Source organism: Palaemon carinicauda, chromosome 45 (assembly GCF_036898095.1).
Source record: "Palaemon carinicauda isolate YSFRI2023 chromosome 45, ASM3689809v2, whole genome shotgun sequence".
Classification (NCBI taxonomy): Eukaryota; Metazoa; Arthropoda; class Malacostraca; order Decapoda; family Palaemonidae; genus Palaemon; species Palaemon carinicauda.
Window position 1 is genome coordinate 506995 of NC_090769.1, and position 25861 is coordinate 532855.

Below are 25861 nucleotides of genomic sequence, written 5' to 3' on the forward strand. Positions count from 1 at the left end.
AGGTTTTTTTATACTTTTTCTTCAAGGGTATTATTCTGTAAAACAGAAAAATGTATTAAATCTATTATTAAAAAGGCAAATTGCTCGTTTATCAAAATTTAGTTTTTCCCTCCTTGGTTATTTATCATTAGAAACTAAACAAAGCATGTTTTCGCAGAACAACAACAGATCAGAAGAGCGCATCTCAAGCCCAATCTCTCAAGAAACATCAAAGCAGATTAGATAAATCTTATGATAAAGCAGTGTCCACGACTCAAGTAGCCTATCCTTCCTCATTACCGCGAATGAGTAGTCGGTGCAAGACGTCATCATCACACAGTTGATTATCATTTTACCAGTGTTGATCTCTGGCTGACAGAAACATGAGACGAAATATATTCGCCTTTGCTCTTGTCAGCCTTCTATGTGTATTAAAGGTAAGTGGTTAATCATCACACAAAGTTGCTTAACAATCGTACTACATTTATCACATTGTTTTTTTTTTTTTTTTTTTTTTTCAGATAAAGGAATTAGACGCGAATTCTACAGAAGAAATAGGGGTTACATCTCATTTATTATTTATTATCCTGCATTTAGCTTCCATAGTTAAGTGTGAATAACATTATTTTCATCTTCTGTACATATACACAGTATATACAATTATTTTTGTAGGAATCGTGCCCATATGAAATTTAAGACCCATGTTTGTGGCAAAATGGGGAACAATGTTTTTCATTAATTTTTATATATTAATTTTCACGATGGGGAAGTAAAGTATATTCAAATTAACTGTTTTCCCTCTTCTTTTTAGTTAAGCCAAGTCACATCCTTCGAACTATGGAAAGACTGTCACTCGTTGTGATGTTTTATTAAATTATTGACATTCTGGTATTAGGGACCAGAAAGTACAGGAGCTAGAGTTTTTAATGTACCAATTAATGTTGGTACTTTTATTGAATGATTTAAATTAGCAACGACCTATGGATATGACTGACAGCGGAGTGCGGTATGCCCATGAGCGTTTGCCTAAATTTGTTATGGAGCGAGACTCAATGAAAGCTTATTACTGCAATACTACTACAAAGGTTTAAAGAGGTATATTTTAGAGTTATACCATAACTACTACTAATACCCTAATCGGGTAGTTGAATCAGTAGAACTTCAAAAGTTCAAACTTGCAGCAAATGTATTTATGTTGAACAGGCTGACATAAGCCTTTTTAGTCTATATAGTAATTATCTGTTTTAATGTTCTTAATGTTTTTATTTTTCATTTTTTTTATTACTTCTGATATCGTTTATTTATTTCCTTATTTCCTTTCCTCACTGGGATATTTTCCCTGTTGGAGCCCTTAGGTTTAGAGCAGCTTGCTTTTCCAACTAGGGTTGTAACTTGGCTTATAATAATAATAATAATAATAATAATAATAATACTTCAGCTGGTGTAATGACGTTAACAAGGGAGTACACTAGTACAGTTGGACATAGGGATTTCTGGCACACCTCGCTCTTGGGGAGTGCACCCTGGCACACCCTAGCTGCGCGGTAAATAACCAAACAGATATTGTAGAGATGGCAGAAGTGGTGGGTGGGACTAAACCCAAGAACTCACCGCGTAGGAAAGGTGTGCTAAGGTACACTTCCTCAGAGCTAGGAGGGCCATGAATTCCTGTGTCCATCTGTACATGGGACCATTTAAGAATACTGTTGTTATATTAAATGACTAACATGAAAGGTAGAAGCTTTTGATTTACGTGATAGGTTAAAGGTCCCAACTCGGAGACTATTAACATTATTCAAGCGCCAAGTACCACGTGATAAAGAACTCTATTTTCAAGACGATTAGATGATAATGGTCATGTGACTTATCCACTATCAAGGATTGTTGATTGCATTGATAAGATAAGGGGAGTTGGGGGCACGAAGTCAGTCTTATTAAATGGATACAGACAGATTTTCTAAATATAAAAGTTGAAATAAGATTTTTTGCCGTTATGAAAGCTACTCTACCACCAATATAGGAAAATGTGATTCCGCCTGGAAAATTGATTAGTATATAGTCCCAGTATAGTCCCAGAGGCCTATAAACTGATCAGTTCCCTAGCTTTAAGTCTTCGAAGAATGTGTGACATGATTATTGTATATAGAGGAACATAATACAAACAGATTGCTAGCAAGGTCCTTTAAATATACTCGGAGTATATTTAAAGGACCTTGGTTTGCTAGGATAGAACGACTGTTCTATAGCTCACCAGAGTAGCTAATGATCTTGTTTTAAGATAGTTTGGAAAACCTGCAAGAATATTAGATATTAAAATTTTACACAGGGTCTTGATAACGAAATGCCAAACACTATTGGTTTTTTGCTTTATTTGACAAAATACTATGGAACATTTGTCTTCAGATAGGGTGGTTTTATCGCCATATTTTTTAATCAAGAAATCGCGCTCCTTTGTTCTGATCAGTATCGATAATCGTTCTATACCTAAGATAGTTACGAGTTCAAGATTTAAAGGCCAGTCATGAATAGCAGAGGCAAGGGACAGTGACATTGTCCTATCAAGCAGGACAATGCCCTAGAGACTGACCATATTACATATGATCAGCGCCCAAGCCCCCTCTCCACCCATGCTAGGACCAAGGAGTGCCAGCGAATGGCTGCTGATGACTAAGAAAATAGACCTATAGGCTCCCCCCCCCCATCCTTAGCTCACAAGGACGGTGAGGTTGTAGCTACCAAATGAACTAACGAGTTTGAGCGGGACTCTTACCCCAGTCTGGCAATCACCAGGCAAGGACGCTACCACCAGGCCACCACCACCACCCTGCACTAGTGCATACAAAACCTTCATAGATCAATTCGATGGACGGGTATTGTCTTTGTTACTTGAATGGTGTTATCTTACCATTATGGTATAGAGTCACGGTGGTCACCTATTACATATCCAAAATAGTAGATATTCAGACTTTACGAGATGTATCTACTGTATTTTCATTTAATTCTAGTGAAGCATGTTACTTAAAATTGTATTTGCTTACCATGATGTGGCAACGAAAATCATTCTTGTGGTATTATTATTATTATCATTATTATTTTTATTATTATTATTATTATTATTATTGTTATCAGCTGAGCTACAACCCTAGTTGGGAAAGCAAAATGCTATAAGCCCAAGGGCTCCAAGAGGGAAAAATAGCCCAGTGAGGAAAGGAAATAAGGAAATAAATAAACGATATGAGAAATAATGAACAATTAAAATGAAATATTTCAAAAACAGTAACAACGTCATAACAGATATTTCATATATAAACTATAAAAAGACTTGTGTTAGCGTGTTCAACATAGAAACATTTTCTGCAAGTTTGAACTTTTGAACCACTAATTAAATAATTTCTTAAATAATTGAGACAGTTGCAAGTGTGTTTGTGTGTGAGTATTTGTATGCGAAATATGACACTATTCTGAAGACAATTTAGCAAGTTGCAATTTTAATTTAGGTATAGTGCAAAGGATGATGTTATATTTGTTCGCGAATTGCTACTAAAAGAGTGGAATATATTCTAAATAACGTAAAAAGTATTTTTGTTCCATTACCTATAACATTATGTTGTACATATCTGTTGTACCGTTCTTTTCCAAGTTGATTCTCAAAGACAAATTCACGAAATAACTAATTTCATTCCTTGGATTTACGTTTTTCTTATTGATTAAATTACAGGGAATAAACTTGTCATTGCATATGATGGCAAAGGGCGTGGGGGAGTTACCTTATATAGATTATAAATAGTGGGTTATATTCTTATACTGCATACAAGTTAATGTTTTCATATTTCGTAATACAGAACGCCCTAAGCATCAGTCTCGTAACGAAATACGATTTTCTAACCATCAATGCAAGTGATGTTTACTGGTAGTTCTAACTTAACAACACTTTCGACGAAGGAAAGCGAAGTGTGAAAGACCTGACTGCGTATTAGTCAGTGAAGAACAGACGCTCCAAGAGAAGGTTGCTTCACTATTCCATCCGGTCTTGTGTTGAAATCACTTGCAACATAACAAGATTGAACTCCGTGCGAACTTGAAAGTGGCGTATACCAAAATGTATTTGAGTTCATTGATTCTTCAGCTAATTAACATCAGATTCATAGGACATCGGTTGACCAGCAGATGTAAGATTTAGCATTAACAGGTATTATAACATTGTTAATTAGCTTATTTATTGGTTGTTTATTGCATCGCCAGATTGTTTTTATTCTCAAATTAACAAGTAAATATACAACCTTCTGGCTCTCGTTACAACTTGTGTTTTTCATTCTTTGAAGTGGGGTCACTTGGACCATTTTATTTTTTAGTATTTGACAATGACAAAAGCTGCTTAATTAAAGAGCTTTTGGAAATTTTAGGTAATGGTAATTATGATAAATTTGTACACTGGAGTTTTTGTAAAGGAATACCTTATTTTTATATAAGTATTTTGGCAGCCTTGTTATTCATTGTACGCTCGTGAAATTATTGTATAATTATTTCAACCTTAAGTTTTTTCTCTTTGAATTTATTATGGCTAATAATTGAGATTGGTTAAACAGAAAGGATGAATCTAAGACGGAAGCTTAAAAAAAAAAGACCTACAAAACCGCACAAGTGGATAAGAGGCTCATTTGTAGTGGTATTTGAGTAAGAAACTTTAGAGTATTAATATATGAACAATCTTCGTACCCGAGGATCGGTTCGTGAATGTTGTAAAATTTGGGACTTGACAGATGTTCTTTTGAAAGTATTTCGGAAAATGCAGTACTTGCTGATATGCTAAAGTGTTGTTGTAAAACGAAATCTGAATTAAACATATTTGTAACCAAAATGATCCACCTAATTGCTTAATAATTAAGTGTAAATGCTTCTTTTATACTCTTAACTTTAAAAGCTGCTTTTCAGGTCCTATGTAGGGGAATCCTACTCTCTATTGGACCTTTTGTAATTTTTCATCATATACATTCCAAGGCATTCGGCCCTTCCCACCGCATATTATTCCATTGCTAAATCTAGATTATCGCAGCACTTTGAAAACAAATTTCTTGAAATTCATAACATCTTCAGACTTTCGGCTGTCTAATTGGAGCTAATTGTATGGTCTTGGGCAGCATATTTGAAATCTCTAGAACCTACAATTTACATATATCCTAGTTCCAATAATTTGAAACCATCTGTAGCTGTTTGATTTGTAGTTTATTTGTGCTTAATAGAGCCAAGTTTGCTTTTAAACCTATCTGGAACGAAAGTCATTTTGGAATTAGTGTCTAGATCTACAAAGCATAACCACTACAGGGCATATTTTTAGATGGGTCATACGTCACATTCAAGTGTAATCAAATAGGGGGCTAACCGAATGTGGTGGACCAGTAAGGCAGATATTTGAAAAAAAACACCAGCGCGAAGACGCTCGATTGTATAATAACCGGCACAAAGAACTTGGAAATACTATATTTGGATATTATTGTATTGTACGTTTTTTAATTTGGATTCCTGACTGAGGAAAGAATATTTCATTGAGGATAAAGTATTAACAGAACTTAAGAGGATAAGGTACAATAAGATTAGAGCCAGTGCAAATAACTTCTGGTATCACAAGTATGGTGTATATGCTGAAGTAAATAAGTAAAAAATAAATTTTCACATTATGCAACAGTTAATTACAATAATGTCATCATCTCCTCCTACGCCTATTGTCGCAAAGGGAACTTGGTTAGATTTCACCAGTCGTCTCTTACCTTGAGCTTTTAAATGGGTACTTTTCCGTTCTTCTTCGTTCATCAACACTTCTCCGTTCTCTGAATTTACAATCGTAGTCTAATCAATAATCTGTTCACGTAGTTTGTTGAGATCCAGGAGTAATTTATAATCGTTCCCATTGCAGAACAATTAGTAATATACCTACAGGCATGCAAGAAATTTTGATTCGCCTTGGACGAAACCCATATGTACTTAATTAAGCAACTTTTCTTGATTTCTCAGCTTAGAATATCATCATCGTCAATCAAATCTGAGTTAATATATTTTTGATAAAGTACAGTACTTTGCTGAGCAACACTGACTTGTTCAGATCAAAGACTTCTTGCAAAATAATACAGTAGTATTACTATCTTCTGTTTTGTCTAATGCGTTTAGAACATGTTGATTGCCTTGAAAAGAGTAAGGTTCCTCTTATAAGAATAATTTGACAACTGCAGCTATGCTCCTGGTGCGAAGAGCACACACTGGTGCACTTTGGGCCTAGTGCCTTGTTCCAAGAGCCCCAGCCTGGATGCATAAGCCGTGCAATTTGAACAAACTAACTAGCGTTTAGGAGGATAAAGTTTCAAATTGAGGCCTGAATTTGCCAAAAAAAATTCATATCTTCTCCATTGAAATTTATTTATTTGTAATGTTTATAGTTTTCGGAATCCCTAAATTTAAATGAAATTTTTCTTTATATGGGAAATTTTTCAAAAATACCAAATACTTCCTATAAAATTTTGCAGGTATCGTAAATATCCTCTTTCTACATTTCGTTAGTGAATGAGGATGGAGGTTTGTGCTGATAATCCTTGGCGTATGTTACTCAAAGAGCCAGTGTGATAAATCTCGAATCGAAGAGACCCTTTCTTGACTTAGTTTAAAGCTTAATCTAGAGATTTTCGAACCGTCAGTAATTTCTATTTTTCTCTTGAATTATTAGATAATTTCAGCCAGCTATCGAACTACCAGAACTTAATATTGACTCGTCGTCTGTTTTGTATTAGCAAAGTCTTCTAAATATTGAGATTCATATTGTTCCATCCTTTTGGAAAGCACCGGTAATGTTAAGTAAAACAATGGTCAAGATAAAGTTGAGACAGTCGACAAACCCATCTTGTCCCGATCACCTCCCTAAAATTGTTTTTTTCCGGTTCTTAAAACCTGCTGAACTATCGTCGACGAGGCAACGGTATTCACCGACCAATAACTGGGAACTTTCGTAGCTTAATTTAATTTCTTTTAGGTAGTACACTTAATTTATGACTTCAAAGATTCATTTTATGAATTCCAAGAGTGTGGTCAATTCGATTGATGAGATTAAAATTTGTGGTGATAGATAATTAAGAAATTACGTTAAGGCAAGTAATTAGTGCCATGTATGTGGATTGCTGGTAATATCAGACTTATCAACACTCCGGCATATTGTGGGAGTCTCAACATTTTGAAGAAAATTCCTCCAGCATTCCGCATTAGCACTAGATTCTCCCGCATTCTTATAAAATCTCTCGCACTTTATTTGTTGAAGTTCGTAATAATCACCAATGCTTATATTTCAGTAAATGTAAAAATGGACGAATATTTTAATAATAAAGTGTTCAACAATTATCATTAAGGGGAGGTGTATGGTAGTGTAGAGGGAAGGCCGGGGAAGGGGCGATCTAGTTAGAGGACAGTGTCAGGGTTGAGAGCTTTCTTGCTCCTTCGAGGTGAACAAATGGTTTACATGATGAGTGGTGGGGGCAAAAAAAAAATCCTAGGATGAAATGAAGTTAAAAAAAAAACAAAGAAAATTAAATCGAAAAATAATAAAAGTAAATGGAAGGAAGGAAAAGGAGAGATTTAAAGTTTTATACAATTTAATGGTATGCGTAATATTTTGTCTTTTCCTTTGCAGTGTTTTACGCTGAAGAAAGTGTTCTCGTAATCCTTTTTATAATAAAGAGAAGGAGGAATGGAATTCACATTATGTCGTTCAGTGTAAAAGGAAATTTTAAGCTCTTATTCTGTTGGTCTGTTTTCTATTTCTATTCCAATATCAACCTTATCAACAAAATCTATTGATTGTAAACTTAAAATTGGCACCATTATACGACTCCTTTGGGGCCTATAAATACCAATGGTGTCTCTGGAATAAAGTTAGTTGTTAGTAAGCTTCCCTTGCTTAATTATGCCTTTGCTCCTGTCGCATAAAACTTTAATGTGAATATAATAACGAGCAAGTGTTTGAAGGGATAAGCGAAGATAATTAGTAATAAATCAGAGGAGAGGAGTAAGAGAGAGATAGTGAGAAAAAGGGGGGGGTGCTGGATAGTGGACCGATGGTCTGTGGAGATGTGGCACCAGTGGAAGAATCCATTCAAAACCAGTTGCCTTCCTCTATCTGGTGTTTTTCACTGCATTTTAGTACTGTAGTAATGATTATAAAATGGAATACTTCGTTTTTGTATCTGCCATTTTTAAGTTACTTTTTGTATCTGCCATTTTTAAGTTACTTTTTGTATCTGCCATTTTTAAGTTACTTTTTGTATCTGCCATTTTTAAGTTAATTTTTGTATCTGCCATTTTTAAGTTAATTTTTGTATCTGCCATTTTTAAGTTAATTTTTGTATCTGCCATTTTTAAGTTACTTTTTGTATCTGCCATTTTTAAGTTACTTTTTGTATCTGCCATTTTTAAGTTAAGAGGTAAATGTCCTGAACCATATGGGGGCATTGGTTCACGACCGGCAGCCGTGACCTTAAAAGCCACACAATTTTGGTTTTTGTAAGATATTACTTTGACACACTTCAACAGCTGAAGGTAATGCCCTGCTTACCTGTTCTAAAAACTTCTATTATTACCTATGTTTCAATCCATTGTTAATTGATATGCGTTTGCATATTTCCTTGTTCTCTTCTTATTTTCTTGAATTAAGATAATTTTTTATTCTGAGCAGCTTTTATATAAAATCATTTTTACTCTTTGGATTCATCTAGAAAATGGTCTTGGTTTCATCCAGGTTTAAACAATGGCCTTTGCTTTATCAAGACGTGACTGGAGCTATAAACAAGCCCCACACTCTTGAATCCTACTGACAGTCTCTACAATATAAACTTTCTACCGTCCTATTCTTATAACTGGACTTTAGCACAGGAAGGTATTTAAAACTATTATATTTCTTAACATTGAGCAAACTTTAAAACACTAATAAAATCACAACTTGGCCTACTGATTAAAACTAGTTTTAGCATTCAGAAAAGTAAAAGGTTATAATAGTATGTAGGTATGTATGAACGTACGTATCTATGTAGGCGGACACCGTCGTCCACACTAGACTGGACGTTCTTGGCCACAGTTCGGTGACGGAGACTTCAGTCAAGTTAACTGGGCACTCAATCATCAAACACACTTAACTTTACGTGGGGGGCTGTGTCGTCATCATCCGCATCAACTTTCTCCTCCCAGGACCATCCAAGCCGGTAACTCGTTATATTGCGAAAGTATTCATCATAAATCAGTATCCCCAATTCACATCCAATTCAGTATTGGTCCCTAATCCAATGCCAAGATCCGCATACACTAGAGAGGGAAAAGAGAATAGTAGATTGCTTCAACCGGAAGGGAAAACGAAACTAAGGAAAAGGGAGAGTACGGTTTGGTAAATTAATAACACTACTAATGAGTTAATAAATGCCTACCATTTTAAAAAATGGTCTCATGCATTCAAAGAAGAAAAAAATAATCGCTCAAGACTTGGCTATCGTCCTCGACTATCTAAATATAAAAAATTACACAACCCTTCAATTATACAGTCTTTCTCTCTACAAGCAATAGTTACACTAACTACCCCTTTCTCTTGCGCGCTCTCTGAAGGATTTGGCTAAAAAGAACTACAAGGAAAACCTAAAATATCGATCCTTCACAAAGGCAATTGACTGGGCTTTTTATCAAGTCCCCCCCCCCCACCTTTGGCAAAGCACTGGACCCCCCACCTTTGGCAGGGCACTGCCCCCCCCCACCTTTAGGAGAGCACTGGGGCCCCACCTTTGGTAGAGCACTGGGGACCCCCTCCCCTTTGGTAGGGCCGAGGGACCCCCTCCCCTTTGGTAGGGCCGAGGGACCCCCTCGCCTTTGGTAGGGCCGAGGGACCCCCTCCCCTTTGGTAGCCCCCTCCCCTTTGGCAGGGCCGAGGGACCCCCTCCCCTTTGGCAGGGCCGAGGGACCCCCTCCCCTTTGGCAGGGCCGAGGGACCCCCTCCCCTTTGGCAGGGCCGAGGGACCCCCTCCCCTTTGGCAGGGCCGAGGGACCCCCCCCCCCCTTTGGCAGGGCCGAGGGACCCCCCCCACCTTTAGCAGGGCCGAGGGACCCCCTCCCCTTTGGAAGGGCCGAGGGACCCCCCCCCCCACGTTTAGCAGAGCCATGGGACCCCCAACCTTTGGCAGGGCTATGGCCCCCCACCTTTGGCATGACAGTGGAGCCCCCCCCCCCCTTTTAGGTAAGACGGTGGAGCCTGCCCCACCGTTGACAGGACAGTGGAGCCTGCCCCACCTTTGGCAGGGCTGTGGGACCCCCACCTTTGGCAGGGCCATGCCCCCCCCCCAATCTTTGGCATGACAGTGGACCCCCCCCCCCTTTAGGTAAAACAGTGGAGCCTCCCCCACCTTTGGCAGAGCAGTGGAGCCTCCCCCACCTTTGGCAGAGCAGTGGAGCCTCCCCCACCTTTGGCAGAGCAGTGGAGCCTCCCCCACCTTTGGCAGAGCAGTGGAGCCTCCCCCACCTTTGGCAGAGCAGTGGAGCCCCCCCCCCCCCCGTGGCAGGGCAGTGGAGCCCCCCCCCCCCGTGGCAGGGCAGTGGAGCCCCCCCCCCTCCGTGGCAGGGCAGTGGAGGCCCCCCCCCCATCCGTGGCAGGGCAGTGGAGCTCCCCCCCCCATCCGTGGCAGGGCAGCGGAGTTCCCCCCCCCCACCTTTGGCAGGGCAGCGGAGGCCCCCCCCCCCCCACCTTTGGCAGGGCAGCGGAGGCCCCCCCCCCACCTTTGGCAGGGTGGTGGAGCCCCCCCCCCCCCACCTTTGGCAGTGCAGTGGAGGTCCCCCTACTTTTGGCAGGGCAGGGCCCCCCCCCCCTTTTAGAATAGCAGTGGAGCCCCCCCCCCCCCTTTGACAGGGCTTTGGACCCCTTCCCCACCTTTGGCAGGGCAGTGGACCCCCTCCCCACCTTTGGCAGGGCTGTGCCTTTTTGACAAGTTCCACAATACAGTAATGCGAACAAGTTGTAAACAATGTTTTATAATAAATAACTAATTTTAAATTCTTAATTTTGGACAACCTTGGTCTACAAAATAGCTAGTTTTTTCAACTTTTTCAATAGGAAACTTCCATCGTGCATTGGTAGGCAAACGCAAAACCACGGTTATTTAATACACTTTCCTCTTTCCCCAGCAGGCAGACGGAAGACCAGATTCCATAGGTGAAATCGTCGACAGCTTGAAAAGCAACTTCGGAGCCCTTAGCTCGAAGAGGGACCAGTGGTTCCAGAATTACAATGTCATGAAGAAACTGGCCAATGCCGATCAAGAAAACCTGAACGAACTTATGCTGATAAGCAAGTAAGTCTGTGCCTCAAGTTTTGTTTTTTGTTTTATCAACATAATTTTTTCTAATTTTTATTTTTGTGTTTGTGTTTGCCCTTTTGGTTTTTAGATTTTATCAAAACCCTTATTGAACAACCTGCGAATAAAATTCCCTTATCATTTGAAAATCTCAAGCGGATTGAATAGTTTAAGAGGGAATCTATGTAGCCTAGTAGCCAGAGTTTGAAATTCTCTTATGAATTTCTACCTTTCTTATTTCCAATGCAAATTGGAACTGGTTGGAAACTTAATGTTAAAATGTGTTAACGTTACTGACTCTAGTCTCTGCTCAATAATGGAGGCACTCCAGTAGGACAGTCTTTTCTTCTGAAAATTCGTGTTCAGTGTTCGAAAAGTTGTTAGTTGTAAAGACATTTTTTACTTCGGCTTGTTCTCTCCTGATTCTTTATAATTAGGCCCATGTTACTTGACTTCCATTTTCTCATACCGATCTCTTATTCTGATTATAAAGAGAAAAGGAATTTATTAAAATGTGTAACGGACTGGAGGGAAATTCCCATTGTTTCGAATAGCTGAACTTGATGCAAATCGCTCAGAACATAATTTTTAAGCTCTGTAATTATTCTTCCAATAATATGGTTTTCAAACTTCCGGTAGTAGGAACTCGTTAACTTGTTATGCATCTCCCCCCCCCCCCCCCCGCTATTTGAGCTGTGATGTCTGTTTCTCCATTCGGAAAAAAAAAAATATACCTTTCGAGTTTTTATATTTCTTCAGTTCCTTCAAGGCTATAAAATTGTCTGTGTGTGTTGCAGTTTCCCTACAAGTATAACAAATCTTAGAGCAACATAATTTTTATATTTTCCTTTTCCTTTTAGATTACTTACAGACATTAAGAAAATTAATGTTGTTCGGCGCCGAGACAAGAGAGGTCACTCGGCGCCAAGGTGCAACCGAGGGAAAACACTCGGTTGCAATATAGATTATATAGTTAGTGTAAAAAGAATTTGTACATCTAGCGATTACCTCTGCCTTTGCATTTTCAGTCTTTGCTCATTTCGTTATCACATTTACGTAAAATTAGTCTGCAGAGCCTAGCTAATTATCTAGACCAGTGGTTCCCAACCTTTTTTCTGTCATTTCCCCCCTGCACCCATTTCAACCATCCAGATTTCCCCCTTCATGCCCCGCCCAGCCCTCATGCCCACTCGCCTGCCTCAGAAATGGGCATGGCACTCCAATTCTCCCCTTGAATATCATGTGACTTTCATGTCTGTGAGAACTGATATGATCATATCGCAGTTGAATGGCTAACAACAAATTGCCCCACGAACTATGAGGACATTTTTCGCATGTTTTAGTTAGTAGGTAGTGTAATTATTTCTCCCCTGGAAGCTTCAAATTTCCCCCAGGTTGGGAACCACTGATCTAGACCTTTGTTTTAGTTCAAGAATACACTGGTCTGATCTATGTAGCCTAGTCTGTGTGTTTACTATATTTGATAATCGGGCAATTATAATTTTCCCAATTCAATTTTCTCTTGATCATGTCAACAAAATATTCCTAAAGCTTCATTAATCCAACACAATCTAAGAAGTACAGTCCCTCATCTAAAACTGACCAAATATCTATAACCTGTATTCAGGCTAGCCCTTCCTATGATCTGGAGTCTTTACTCCTCTGAAGTGGAAAGCCAAAAGAAGAGACACACGGTACTCGTAAATGAAGATTTGGTCCGTTCTCTTCCTTACCATCGATCGTTCAGTTTGGAGTATCCGTTTTTCCACATGGAGATGACTCTTCAGCTTCAGGAGGAGAGCGAGTGAGTATTGCTTTCCCTTGAGAATTTCTTTATTAGCCATCAGGAAATATTTAGCAGTCTTATTTTATAACTTGCCAGCCTTGTTCATAGAAACTGGATATTCGAACGCATAGCAATAATTGCTTGAAGAATTTCCATCATTGGTTACGATACACTGTCAAGTTAGAACCTAGAATAAAAGTTTTAGCTTTTACCCAAGGCCATTTTGGATTGCTCTTATTCGGAAAGTCGAGACTAGCTTACCTCAAAAATTCAAAACCACTTTGTTTTTTTTTTATATGGAACACAGTAAAGAAACGAAACAAGTTTTAAATCGCATTTTTAAACATTCATGTGAAAGAATAAATAATTCTTTTCATAACAAGGCAATTGTTGTAATTGAAACTTGCATTTTTTCTTTACATTTTTTTTTCTAAATACCGCGGTCAGTGCTCGTTTGCATAGCTGTTGCCTCCATCTTGAAAGTTGCATATCAGAGTATCAGTATCTTATCATGTAAAGCTTTTGTATATTTCTTTATAATGAATATTTTCAGTTTTCAGATTGAACTACTACGTGATGAATCTACAAAGATTTTCCTCCTACGGATTAATTATGACGACAGGTAGAGTACTACTGTATATTTGCAACACAGTTTTTACACTTTGTTCTAGTTACTCTAGAACAAAGTGATTGCACCATGATATGAAACGGTGTTCGCTTATGTTCCATTGCAGTATATATCTTAATTTTGCTCAGATAGAATTAATAACCACCCTACAAGAATAGCTTCTAGAGTCTTAATGAAGGCTCATGCTGTACAGTAGATCAGAGGCATAGTAAACTACTTTTATTAGTGTAGTAGCTTAAGAAATCACACAGCCTGAAAGATGAGACCGGTGTCTATATTCTGGCGTTAATTTAATGACTGACTAGTTACCTTGAAGGGAGTGGAAAAATGATCTGGCTATACTGTAGTTTTATTGTTTTGTATAATTGGGACACATGACATAGGTGGTTATTCATAGCCAAGGTGTTATTGGGCTAAAATACCTCAATTATCATAATTTTGAAGTAACAGTAAGTTAGAAGCTCGACAGGAAATTGAAGAAATTTAAAGGAATGGGGGTAAAGCAGAAGGTTAAAAAAGAGGGTGCATCTACGGGCAAAGTGATGTTATCTTTAACCCCCTTTTCGAATTTGGGCCTAAGGAGGAGCATCCTTAAGGGCATGGATCTCTTCAAAATATTTTGTTTTTTTCTAAATGTGTAATAGTTCTACAGCTTTAGGGATATTCCTTTGCTATCTGCGAGATATTGTTGATGGCTTGATGAAATAATTTAATTAGTAAATAGTAATTAAATGGCAAATTTTCAGTTTGTCCCCTGTAAGGTTCCTATTTTCAAGGAAAAAATTCAAAGTTGTCATTGCTAGCAACATGAAATATGGAGGTAGATTCCGAAATGGTGTTTATCTCTGGCTAACAGATGATTCTAATGTGGCAATCTATCTTCAATGAAAAGAAGTTCATATGCAATTTTCTTGAATAAATTCAAGTTCACCAACTTTTCCAGTTCACCAACTTATACAATATATTAACCTCTTAAACTTGTTCAACTACCGGTATTTGTTGGTGTATGATTGTAGGCTACATCTCAATGCAAAACATATAGGCCTACGTCTAGCTTGCCTTTGTTAATGCTGTTCAGTAGACCTTATCTTTTTGTTTAGCAGAAAGTGACATGGTATTAATATTCCAACCTCCTAGTAGGAAAATTTTTCTTCCATAAATTTTATATCTCATAGGTTTATTTTAAACTCCCAATATGTTTTTTGTTCGAATAAAAGACATTTTTAAACTAAAATCGGTCTTTCTAAACTAGTCACAGTAGTGCTAAAATTAAATTATCAGGGCTAAAATATAAAATACACTTTTTTTTTTTTTTTTTTTTTTAATCATGCCTTTATTGGCATATGGCTAATTCTATAACAAATTCCCAGTTTTTTTTTTTTTCAAGAATGCTGGTGTTATATAACTATGAGCATGGTCTTTAGTTTCAATAGCAAGGATAAAAAAAAAGTTCTTAAATCGCATGCCAACAACCTATTTCAAACTATTTTCTTATGACCTCATTTTAGACTAGTCTTCTTATAGGACCATGCAACTGAAGTACTGTGAAAGTTGCAAAGCTTGCAGGACTGTTTGCATAAATGTTAGTCAATTAAACCTTTCTAGAGGTTTTGCATAAACACCTGCACAATGTAATAAAATCATTTCAGGCGCATAGTCTTCAGCAATCTTAATGAAGAGGGAGAAAATGTAGAAAGGTTCGTCTTAGAAGAGGGCGATTTTCCTGCCATAAAGCCAAACGAGGATTTCAGAGTAAGTACAGTATAAACCTTATTCTTTTTCTTTACTTTTTTTTTATTCATGACTTGGAACTTACTTTCTGCGATGTATAAGTTGTGCAAGTTAAATTTACTTCTCATCTTGCATATTAATATCACTATCAATTTCTTGCAGGTCAATTTTCAGGTTGCCGATGACTGCACATTTGTTTCTTTCTGGGTTGGTGACCTTAGCTTGGAAACTCCAATGCCTTTGCCTGCTAAACATCACTGGTGTTCTAAGGTAAGATGGGGTAAAGAAGCTATTATTAAATATTGAATTTAAACCAAATTAACTTTTATATAGAAAAATACACTGTTGAGAACATGGAAGCAACAAAAGCAGTCTATGAAAGTTTTGATATACTGACAAGCTAGACCTGACAACTAATAGTATCTGGTATAACTAGCCTACAGCCACCCTTTCAAAAAGTCTTGGAGGAAAAATATTCCTCGAGCTACAGGAGGAGCTTCGGCTATGCATTTTTTATAACATTAATATGTGAAGAGTGTACCTTTTCTCTATTTTTTTAATCCACTTAAATCTCTTGTAACACTTAAAAAGCCATCTTAAAAAGTGGATAATTGTAATATGCTTTAGTGACCAAGTTGTGTACCTATCACAATAATGTGAATTATGATACAGTCATTCAGTTTTGATCTGCTAATTTTTCTCGATAAGGATCTTATTTTTCATATAATTGGATGAATATTAAATTTTCTTCCCGTTGTGTAATTTTTTAATATGTAAATGTGAAGTTACAATGACCTAGGATTAAAGTACTGCACTTCATGTCTGGATCTAGATCAAATAATGGCTATACACCTAACCATTCATGGCACGGCTCGTGATGGAGATCTTATTCAGTGAATGATATATATAAAAAGGACTACTGACAAAGTAGTTGCAAGTATGGGTATACAGACAATACCAGCTGAGGACAGTACTTCAACAAATGGTCACACTAGTGTACAGAAGAAACTTTGGACAAGGGGCTTTCAAAACCCAAGAATAAAATAAGCCTGATGATGAATACAGTCTCAAGATCACATGAACCAACCCTGGGGTTGATAGAGCAGAGGTTAAACCATGGATACTTCATTCCAATTCACTATCACGCGTAATGAGAAGGAAAAAATAAAAAAAATGTCCGTTTATTTAATGGAGGTTTCCTGCAACTGCTCTTTTATGAGAGAAGTCACCAATTGATGAAAGATAAGAGGAAACTAGAAACTAATAAACACTAAAGCAATCTTGGTGCAAAACTTCTCCCTCCCTCTTCACCACTTAAGTAGCATAGATTTAGACGAGATGACCACAGGGACAATCTACGAGATAAATGTAGATGTCCTTGTGCATCAGTTTACACTATTAGGAAAAAGTAGGCTTTTATGGAAGCAGTGCTTGAGCCCCTGAAATTAGGTCTTCCCTGCTCTTTCGCAAAGATGTTTTTGTAGGCTTTTATGGAAGCAGTGCTTGAGCCCCTGAAATTAGGTCTTCCCTGCTCTTTCGCAAAGATGTTTTTATAGAACCTCATCGTAGATAATGTGAAAGGAGGGCCCTTTTCTTATAGTTTACTGTAGTTTCCTCATCTTCATCTTAAATATTTTAAAGTTATTTACTAGGAACTAAAAGGAAAATAAATGTTAAGGTTAGGAAAGGAAATGCAGTACTATATTAAAAGGGAGCAGTTTAATACATTCATTTACAAAAAAAGAAAAAAAAAATTTTTTTTGCTTGTGAAATTATGGGCATTGTCTGTGAAGTTCAGGGATGGTGATGTTATGTGACAAGAACATTGCTGCTCAAGTGTGTATGCAAGGAAAGACAATGGAAGGCTAAAAGGTTAACTAATAATAGACCTTCAGCAGCAATAAATCTTAAGATTAGTTCCTATCCATCAAACCTAGAATCTACCTAGTTGGAAATTGAAAAAAAAAATTGAAGTGTTATACTCTGAAGCTGAGAGGATCAGGCTTTACTCTGAACCTCCATAAAAGAATTACACAGAAGTGGCATTAGTTCAACACTTTAAAAAGCATAATGTGCTGTAGCAAAGCCAGTGAAGAGTACTATACCAAAGTACAGTATCTACCTAGTCACAGGTGACTGCCTTCTTAAAATACTGTAGATAAATTAGGACTACTGCTCAGGAGGTAAAGGCACAGCCTTTGAGGTTTGTTGAAATATTTCAAAAGTTTAATTGAGTGTTCATGGATATGTTAATCAATATGCTATGCCCAATTGGCGTTGCCTTGGCACTTGGTTTAGAGAGACTATCCACCTCCTAGAGGGCAATAGAAAAGAAAATGCAGTTTTCTATTGAAGTAGAAATGTTGAAGGATTCGACAACAAGATAGAAGAAAGGAAATGGTAATGGAAGTAAAGTTGTCAGGGTGCAGCTGGGGTTAAAGAGATGATGAAAAAATCCTTGTAATGTTTACCATGGATATAAAGAGGTGCACTGACTACACTATTCACCTAAGGCGGCTTTACCTCCTGAAAGGTTACTCATTGATGCATACTTGTCAAGGACATAGGTGTGCTGTAAAATCTGTTATTTAGCTGTGTTATTTAGCTGAGCTTCAGTGATATCACTTGACGGTAGAAAAAAAGTGTATGGTAATTACGTAGTTAGGGTAATTTGAAACTTACGATTATCTAGGGTCTTAATAATTATGGTACAGAGTTGTGAGGCTAATTATGGATGATTATTTAGCATCAGACTAATTTAAAGTTTATATGATTTAATTTACCCTTGGGAAGATATTAATCCAAACTAGCGAGTCACTATTGTAACAAAATAACATAAATTGTATGTACTGTACTAATACCGATTATGTCCAAAGCAGTTTTACATAATTTTAATATGCATTTGAATATGTATTTAAATTTCAATATTAAAGACCATCTAACTTTAATGTGATTTTCTTTCAAGGTTTATCATCATTCAACTTCATACTCCATTAATGTAATGGACTTAAAACAAATGGACTCTTCACATGAATCTGAATCTGCTGAGGACAATCATGATGTCAAGCTGATGTTTGCCACTATTTATGGAGGCCTCATTCTTCAATAGTTTTCAGGTAACACTGACTTGCAACAATGCTACAAGTTAGGTTTCAAAACTTCAAATGAATGAAAAGGTTTGAAATTAAAGAATATCATTTGACATCAAATTTAAAATGCAGCACAATATGTTTGTAACCTTATCTTTAATTTATATTGCCTTAATACTTCACTTGCCACCACAATCTTTTTTGTTAGGATAATGTGTTTAACTTCCTAATATTACATGTAGAAGATCAGACTCTATCCTAGGGATTAATGTAAGCAAACATTGAATTCCCATTGCTTTAGAATTCTTTTTTATTACTGTGAAATTAATTTATATCTTATCACTTGATATTGCTAAGTTTTTTCTGGAAGGCAACAAGTGGAAATTTTTAAGTCTAACACTGATCATTTCACCTTTGCCAGAAAGATTACTTTGTCTCCTTATTATTGACTAAAAATTTTACCAGTTTTGTAGTCAGCAGGGTCTATCCCACCATACAAACTGATGTACAGTATCACAATTGGAACCACAAGTTCTTGTTTGTACAGGAGAGATCCTCAAAGTGTTTTACGTTAAAATTCTTAAACATACTGTACAATACAGTATATCTTTCAACCTCTAAGCCTCTGGCTGTAATAGGGCTTCCCCTCCTGTGATTTCTGTCGAGAGGAGTACTTTCAGTTGACTCTTGCATTCTACCCTTGCAAGTTTGCAGTGCTGTTCTTTTGCAATACAGTACTGTACTGCCTCAAAAGATTTTCTTTATCATAAAATTGCATTTCTGACAATTGCTACTCTTATTCTCTACCTTTGCAGGAAGTTTTAGTTAAATTTTCCATTTTCTACGTTGGTTACATTCTTTCGTCTTTCTACGCTAGTTAGAATGCAGCTACACCAATTTAGCTCCAGTCATGTTATCCAGTGCTAGTACAGTGATAATGTTCTGCAGATTTTGCCTTAAGGATTTCTCAAAACTTTCTCCTCAATGAGAAATATTGTTCATTAATCTGTTTTTCAATGTACGCCATAGTGGTCACAGAACCTTATATGGATGACTATTAGCCAATTCTCCTCCTCTTTTAGTTAACATGGGGCCTAGTAAATCTGCTACCTGTACTATGTTTTATAAGTCCATTACCCTCTTAATGGGATTTTTTTTTTTTTATTAAGATTCATCAGTCCTCATGTATAGTAAGAGGACTAGCATAGAACCATCGCTACATAGCACTGTATTCCAGTTCAATGGATCAAAATGCCTCGTTCAATTGTTCCTGGATCCTGATCAATAGGTTCAATGATTGGATCCAAGAGCAAAGTAGTCATACTTAGTATTACTCCCCACACAGCTGTAGACTTCAATTTTTTAATATATTGGCAATTACCACTTAGGTAGCTAAGCCTGATTCCTTCCACAAGTTTCCTTTGTTATATACAGTATCTACTCCCTTTTTTTTTTTAAATGGAGTGTTGAGCAGGCTTAATAGAAGGGCCATGGATGCCTGGTGGTCTATCAAGAGTTTGCCTTTTGTCTTAACTGTTTCTTTATCGTCCTCTCGGGTATTCATTTTCAGTAGAAGTGGGTACCCTGGAGCGTGGTTATCCTTGCGTGGTGTACTGGCCAGCTCCTCCACTATGTTGAACAAATTTGTATAGGTTATGAGTTACGTTATACTGTATATGTCAGTGTGCGTAATGCTTTGATCATTATTTGTTTTTAATTATGGTCTGTTTTATTGTTTATAATTCTTATTCTCTCTGGAGATATTGAGCGAAATCTAGGACCAGTGTGCATTACGCTTAACCAGCGTCATTTAATGTACAGTATACCAATATTTGTGGACTGCATGACAATATTAGAGACCTTTTAGTTGCCTCAAGACATTACAACATTTTTTATACTCAGAACGTTGGGTTTCTCAAATGAGGCTCTCATTTTATCTTGTTCCAAGTTTTAAGATGCCAATAATTCTGAAACGAGATGTCATTCTAAGGCAAGGGGAATGACTTGTATATTAGAACAGAGTGCAAAGTATCTCGTAAATCCTGCAACGAATGTGGATGTCATGAGATTTGGGTCCTAAAAGTTTTTAAGCAAGCATGTCTACTTTTGTGTTAAAACTTTTAAGTTTCTTTTTGTACTTGGAGAATTGGCAAAGATGTGTTTGTGGTTCTCTAGTCCATTTGATTACTGCCCAATTTCCATAACACCCATATTATCTATTGTAGATATGCTGATGGTAACATTTCCCAAAGTTTGCAATTTAGGTTTTGAGAAGACCTTGGAGCATGTGCTGTCCTTTTTACGATTTCAATTGCTTTACGGAGATTGTGGTCAGGATGTTCATATGATTGGCTTTGATTTTAGAGCTGACTTTGTGTTAATCATGAGACCCTTGTTTTCAAACATAAGAGTTGGAAGTAGGAGGGTCTTTTCTTAGCATCATTATTGAATTTTTAAGTAATATATTGCAGAGTTGTTGATGGTCACCATAGTGAGAATAGGAATGTGATATCTGGTGTTCCTCAGGGTAGTAGTCTTGGCCCATTTACTTTCGTACTTTAAACATTTCGTTTAGCATAGAAAACAAGCTTCTTGCTTATGCAGCTAATACTACTATGCATCTATTCCATCTTCTAGTGTAGTTCTGGGTTGCCAAATCCCTTAATAGAAATCTAGCTAAAATTATTCCCTGTACATGGTGTAAATTGCAGAGCATGAAGTTCAACTCTAACAAAAGTATAATTGTAAGTGGGCTGAGGACAATGGCCCCTCAACATCCAGATCTTTACATTGATTTTCAGTTTTTTTACCATAAAATTTTAGTTTTAATACCTGGGTGTAAATTTATTTTTGAGAAACATTGGGTCAATTTTTTAATTGTACAAAACATTGGCTTACTGGCGAGTATTTTCAGATTTTTTATGATCAATCATTCTGCTATGTTTCGAGTATTGTTCTCCTGTCTAGTCCTCGGCTGCTAATTCTAATGTTAGTTTGTTGGACAAAAATGTACTTACTGATGATATTAATTTCTGGCACCTTTGTTCAGTTTTTAATAATTTTGACCACCATTTTTGCATTTGTATCTACACAGACTGTGCCTTTCTGTACATAATAAGTACAGTGTGTAGTTAATTCTGTATCATTCTAGCCTTCTCCATTGTAAGGCTGATCTGGTAGTTGAATAGGTTGAACTTCAGAAGTTCAATCTTCACGTTTGTATGTAGAATCGGCTAACAGAAGTTTTCCCCCATAGTTTATATGACCTCTAATTTTAAACATAAGACTTACCCGGTAGTTATATACAGTATATAGCTTACGTCCAAGACGTCACGGCAGAAAATTCAAAACTCTCGCCGATTGGATAGCCAGGTGTACAGTACCATCCCTGCGCCCTGGCGAGGTACCTAGGAACCATTCCAGGATTCCTCGTATCTTCCCTGCCATCGCTAGTGGCGACATCGTTGATATTCTGCTCGACAGATTGCTGATATTTTGCTGATTTACTTTTGTGATGTACAACACTTTGGTTTTGACTCACGCTTGTTTGATTTTGCTTTTGGATATTCTTGGATTACGTTTGGATTTAGAATTTTTTACCCTTGCTTGTTGATTTCTCTCCTAAAATTTTCATAATGGCCATCCCCCCTATAACTTTTAGGATGTGTGTGAGTGGGTGTAAGACCCGAATGGCTAAGGCCTCTCTTGATCCCCATTCGCTCTGCATTAAATGCAGAGGTAAAGAATGAGATTTGGGCGATCGGTGTGATGTGTTCTTTTGTCAGAGAATGAATGGCTTGAGTTTGATCGCTATAGGCGTAAACTTGAAAGAGATAGATTGAGACGAAGTTTTTCTCGTTCTAAAAAAGGCCTTTCCTCTTCCCATGTCACTAAACCTAATCCTTCCCCCTGTAGTGGTAGATTCTGATCCCGCTACTGTAACTGCTAATGATCCTACGCTTAAAGACATGTTGGTGGTGATTCAAGCGCTGGGCGCTAAGGTTGAATTGCTTGCGGCAGACAGGACGCAGCTTATGTCCGATGTAAAGCAGTTAAGGGGTGAAAGTGCTAGAAGTGCAGTGAAGTTATTTAGTGCTGAGGAGGGTGCGCCTGCTCGGGTCGGTTGTTCTTCTAGTCTTAGACCTCTTCCAAGCTCCCCAACCCATGGGAGAAGGAATGTCGACCGGCAAAAGGAAACGAGAGGCTTTAACACACAAGCAGACATCCCCTCGAACTTATCTGTTGACATTTCACAGGACGTTCACCCTCACCATAGGAAAGGTGAGGTTAAGTTTTTTTCGTCATCTTCCAGATGGTATTTTTACTTTGTTTTATATAGACTTCTGATTTCTTAGCTCTTAAGGTTGTGTTATTCTCCAAAAGTTTTAAGAGTTTCCATTAAGGACGGAACAAGCCAGTTTGAAACTCTGACCTTTTCTAAGGAAAAGGACTTGTTCGGCGAGGAAGTGGATGAGTCTAGTAGGAACCCTCTCCTCGTTGGAACAGTTTGTCCCTCTAGGAAGGCTGAACCTTCGTCCTCTCCAATTCCACCTCAATCACCATTGGTACAAGGAGAAGGACCTAGAGACAATGAGCGTTCCAATTACGGAATCCATCAAAAGCTGCCTTCGGTGGTGGAACGAGCCAGACAAGTTCCAAGAAGGTTACCACTTAGAACAAAAGAGCCCAGACCTTGTGTTATGTTCCGACGCCTTGGACTCGGGGTGGGGAGCAACACAGGGCAAGTTTGAAATTTTGTGGTTGTGGTCAGACTCGGAAAAACTTCCATATCAACCAGAAAGAATTGTTGGCAGTCCTGTTAGCCCTCAGAAGTTTCGAAGGGTCGGTTCTAAACAAAGTGGTGCAGGTCAATGCCGACAACACCACAGCATTGGCTTACATTGCCAAGCAAGGAGGAACTCGCTCGATATCCCTTTACGAAACTGCGAAGAATCTCCTTTTATGGGCAAAGGAAAGGAATGTGGTCCTGATGACAAGGTTCATTCAAGGAGAGAAGAACATAATGGCAGACAGCCTCAGCAGAAGAGGCCAGATTCTGTCCACAGAGTGGCACTCCATCAATAAGTATGCAAGAGTCTGTGGCGACTCTGGGGCCGACCATGCATAAACCTTTTCGCGTCCTCAAAAACAAAGAGGCTAGAGGCGTAGTGCTCTCCAGTACCAGATCTAGAAGCAGCTTACATAGATGCTTTTCTGTTGGATTGGACCAATCTAGACACGTACCCTTTTCCACCATTCAAGATCCTATACAAAGTGGTACAAAAGTTTGTATCACACGAAGGGACCAGAATGACCCTAGTGGCCCCCTTTTGGCCCTCAAGGGAATGGTTCGCAGAGGTACTGGAATGGATGGTAGACACTCCAAGAAGTCTTCCATTAAGAGTAGATTTACTCAAACAACCCCACTTGGAAAGGTACCATCAGTATCTCCAAAGTCTTCAACTGACTGCCTTCAGACTATCGAAAAACTCACAAGAGCTAAAGGTTTATCGAAGGAGGCAGCTAAAAGCTATTGCAAGAGCAAGGACGTCAACCATCAGGGTTTATCAATCCAAGTGGGAAGTTTTTAGAGAATGGTGTAGAGTCAACTGTTTCCTCATCCAGTACCTCTGTAGCTCAGATTGCTGACTTCCTGCTACACCTTCCACAATCACTGATTTTAGTCAGATGGTCAATTTTGTTCCTTGAGAGCGGAGAGCGCCCGGAACTGGGTATTGGAGGAGGTTCTGTCACAAAGAGGTATATACACCGGTTTGACAGCTAAGAGATCTTCAGCCCTCTGGGAGGATCGCTGGATCTCATAAGGATAGTGGACATAATGAGGCAGAGAATCATTGAAGTCAGCTTCCTTATCAGGTACGAACCCTTAAGCTTGTTTTGATTCCTACTACATTGGCTGTCTCTAACCCTCCACTAAAGGTGTTAATCAGCTATATATATAACTACCGGGTAAGAATGTTAAAAAATTTATTTTATAATGAAAATACCATTTTAACATTGTTGTTACCAAGACATTTTTTATCTCCTTATTGGGCCATTTTTCCTTGGAAACCCTTGGGCTTATATTATCCTGCATTTCTAACTTTTATAATAATAATTTACCCATGAAGACAGGTGTAAACAGTTTGTTTGAAGACAGTATTATTAAAGGTTAAAAAGATCATAAGTTTTTATATAATATTTATTTTTTAAAAACAATATGCAATTTGAACTAATACCTATATATACTGTACAACTATAAATACTATATTTCTTATTAATTACATAAAAAATCTTGAGGAATGAGGTAATTAACTATATTGAGCAGTTTCCCACAAAGTCTAAATTCAATTTGAAGTAAATTTGACTGCCAAAATTATACCAATAATTATCAACACTAATACCAAAAGTCCAATACATAAGCATAATCTTCGACGACTCTTGTTCTGGAAAAAAAATATATATATTGTATTAAGTTTTAATATGATTATCTAATATATAAAATAATTTTTTAGTATTCAACTTGGATTAAAACAAATGTATTTACAATAATTAGTTAACCTTTATTGATTTAATGGTAAACATTTTTTCCTATACATTATATTTTTTTTTAATTTAAAAATTCTCATTACTAATATCAGTACTTTTCTTTCAGATTTATATATCTGTAGCTGATGTCAATAGGCCTGATCAGACAGCAGATGTATCCCCAACTGCTAATTGTATCCAAGATTTGTCAATGGGAAGAGAATCACCAATGATACAACCTAAATTTTTCTCCTAACTCAATCTTGTGCATCTAGCCAAGAAATTATACATATCAGGTTTTGTTAGCAAATTTATGTGCTAGTTGAATTTGGTTTTAATGAAATTTAATTAAAATAATTTCATAAATCATAAGTCTTTTTTTTCTGAATATATCACAAACTTCTCCATACCATATATCAAATAACTAAATTTTACTCACGAACGACAGGTGGAAGAAATGGGATTTTTCCATACATATGCATACTATCAACGCACTAATCTATGGGTTAATATATACAGAGTTATGAGAAAATCACCTTCGCCTGTCAAATTAATGAAGTCATGGTCTTCAGGACCCTGGGCCCAGCAGAGTCTGTAACAGACTAATCTTCAGAAGCCAAGATCCTAGTAGCAGCATAGTCTTCATGAGCTATAATGCTCAGTAAAAACTGTAGGTACAGTTTAACCTTCAGAAGTTGGGAGCAGTAGCCTGGTAATTGGAAGCCAAATCAAGCAGATTCGGTTGCCAAGACTTTAACAGCGC

General features: G+C 37.6%; 2 protein-coding genes across 4 annotated transcripts in view; one reads left to right on the forward strand and one right to left on the reverse strand.

The window, feature by feature from the left end:
- Positions 1–259: 259 nt before the first annotated feature.
- Positions 260–25470, forward strand: LOC137634601 (uncharacterized). Of its 3 annotated transcripts, none has more exons than XM_068367054.1 (8): positions 260–416; positions 11167–11333; positions 12964–13140; positions 13676–13744; positions 15400–15502; positions 15644–15751; positions 18447–18597; positions 25226–25470. In XM_068367054.1, exons 1-7 carry the CDS (start codon positions 363–365, stop codon positions 18588–18590), a joined length of 822 nt encoding a protein of 273 aa, XP_068223155.1. In that variant the 5' UTR covers positions 260–362; the 3' UTR covers positions 18591–18597; positions 25226–25470. The 3 variants fall into 3 exon arrangements, with proteins under 3 accessions (XP_068223155.1, XP_068223156.1, XP_068223157.1); XM_068367055.1 differs by having other exon boundaries at positions 266–416; positions 11170–11333; XM_068367056.1 differs by lacking the exon at positions 260–416 and adding an exon at positions 4076–4168.
- Positions 24757–25861, reverse strand: part of LOC137634600 (syntaxin-7-like) — a 56628-nt gene continuing 55523 nt past the window's right edge. Inside the window, exon 8 of the mRNA XM_068367053.1 lies at positions 24757–25016. Coding sequence (XP_068223154.1) covers positions 24918–25016 — 99 coding nt within the window. The 3' untranslated portion in view covers positions 24757–24917. The remainder of the gene's footprint in view (positions 25017–25861) is intronic.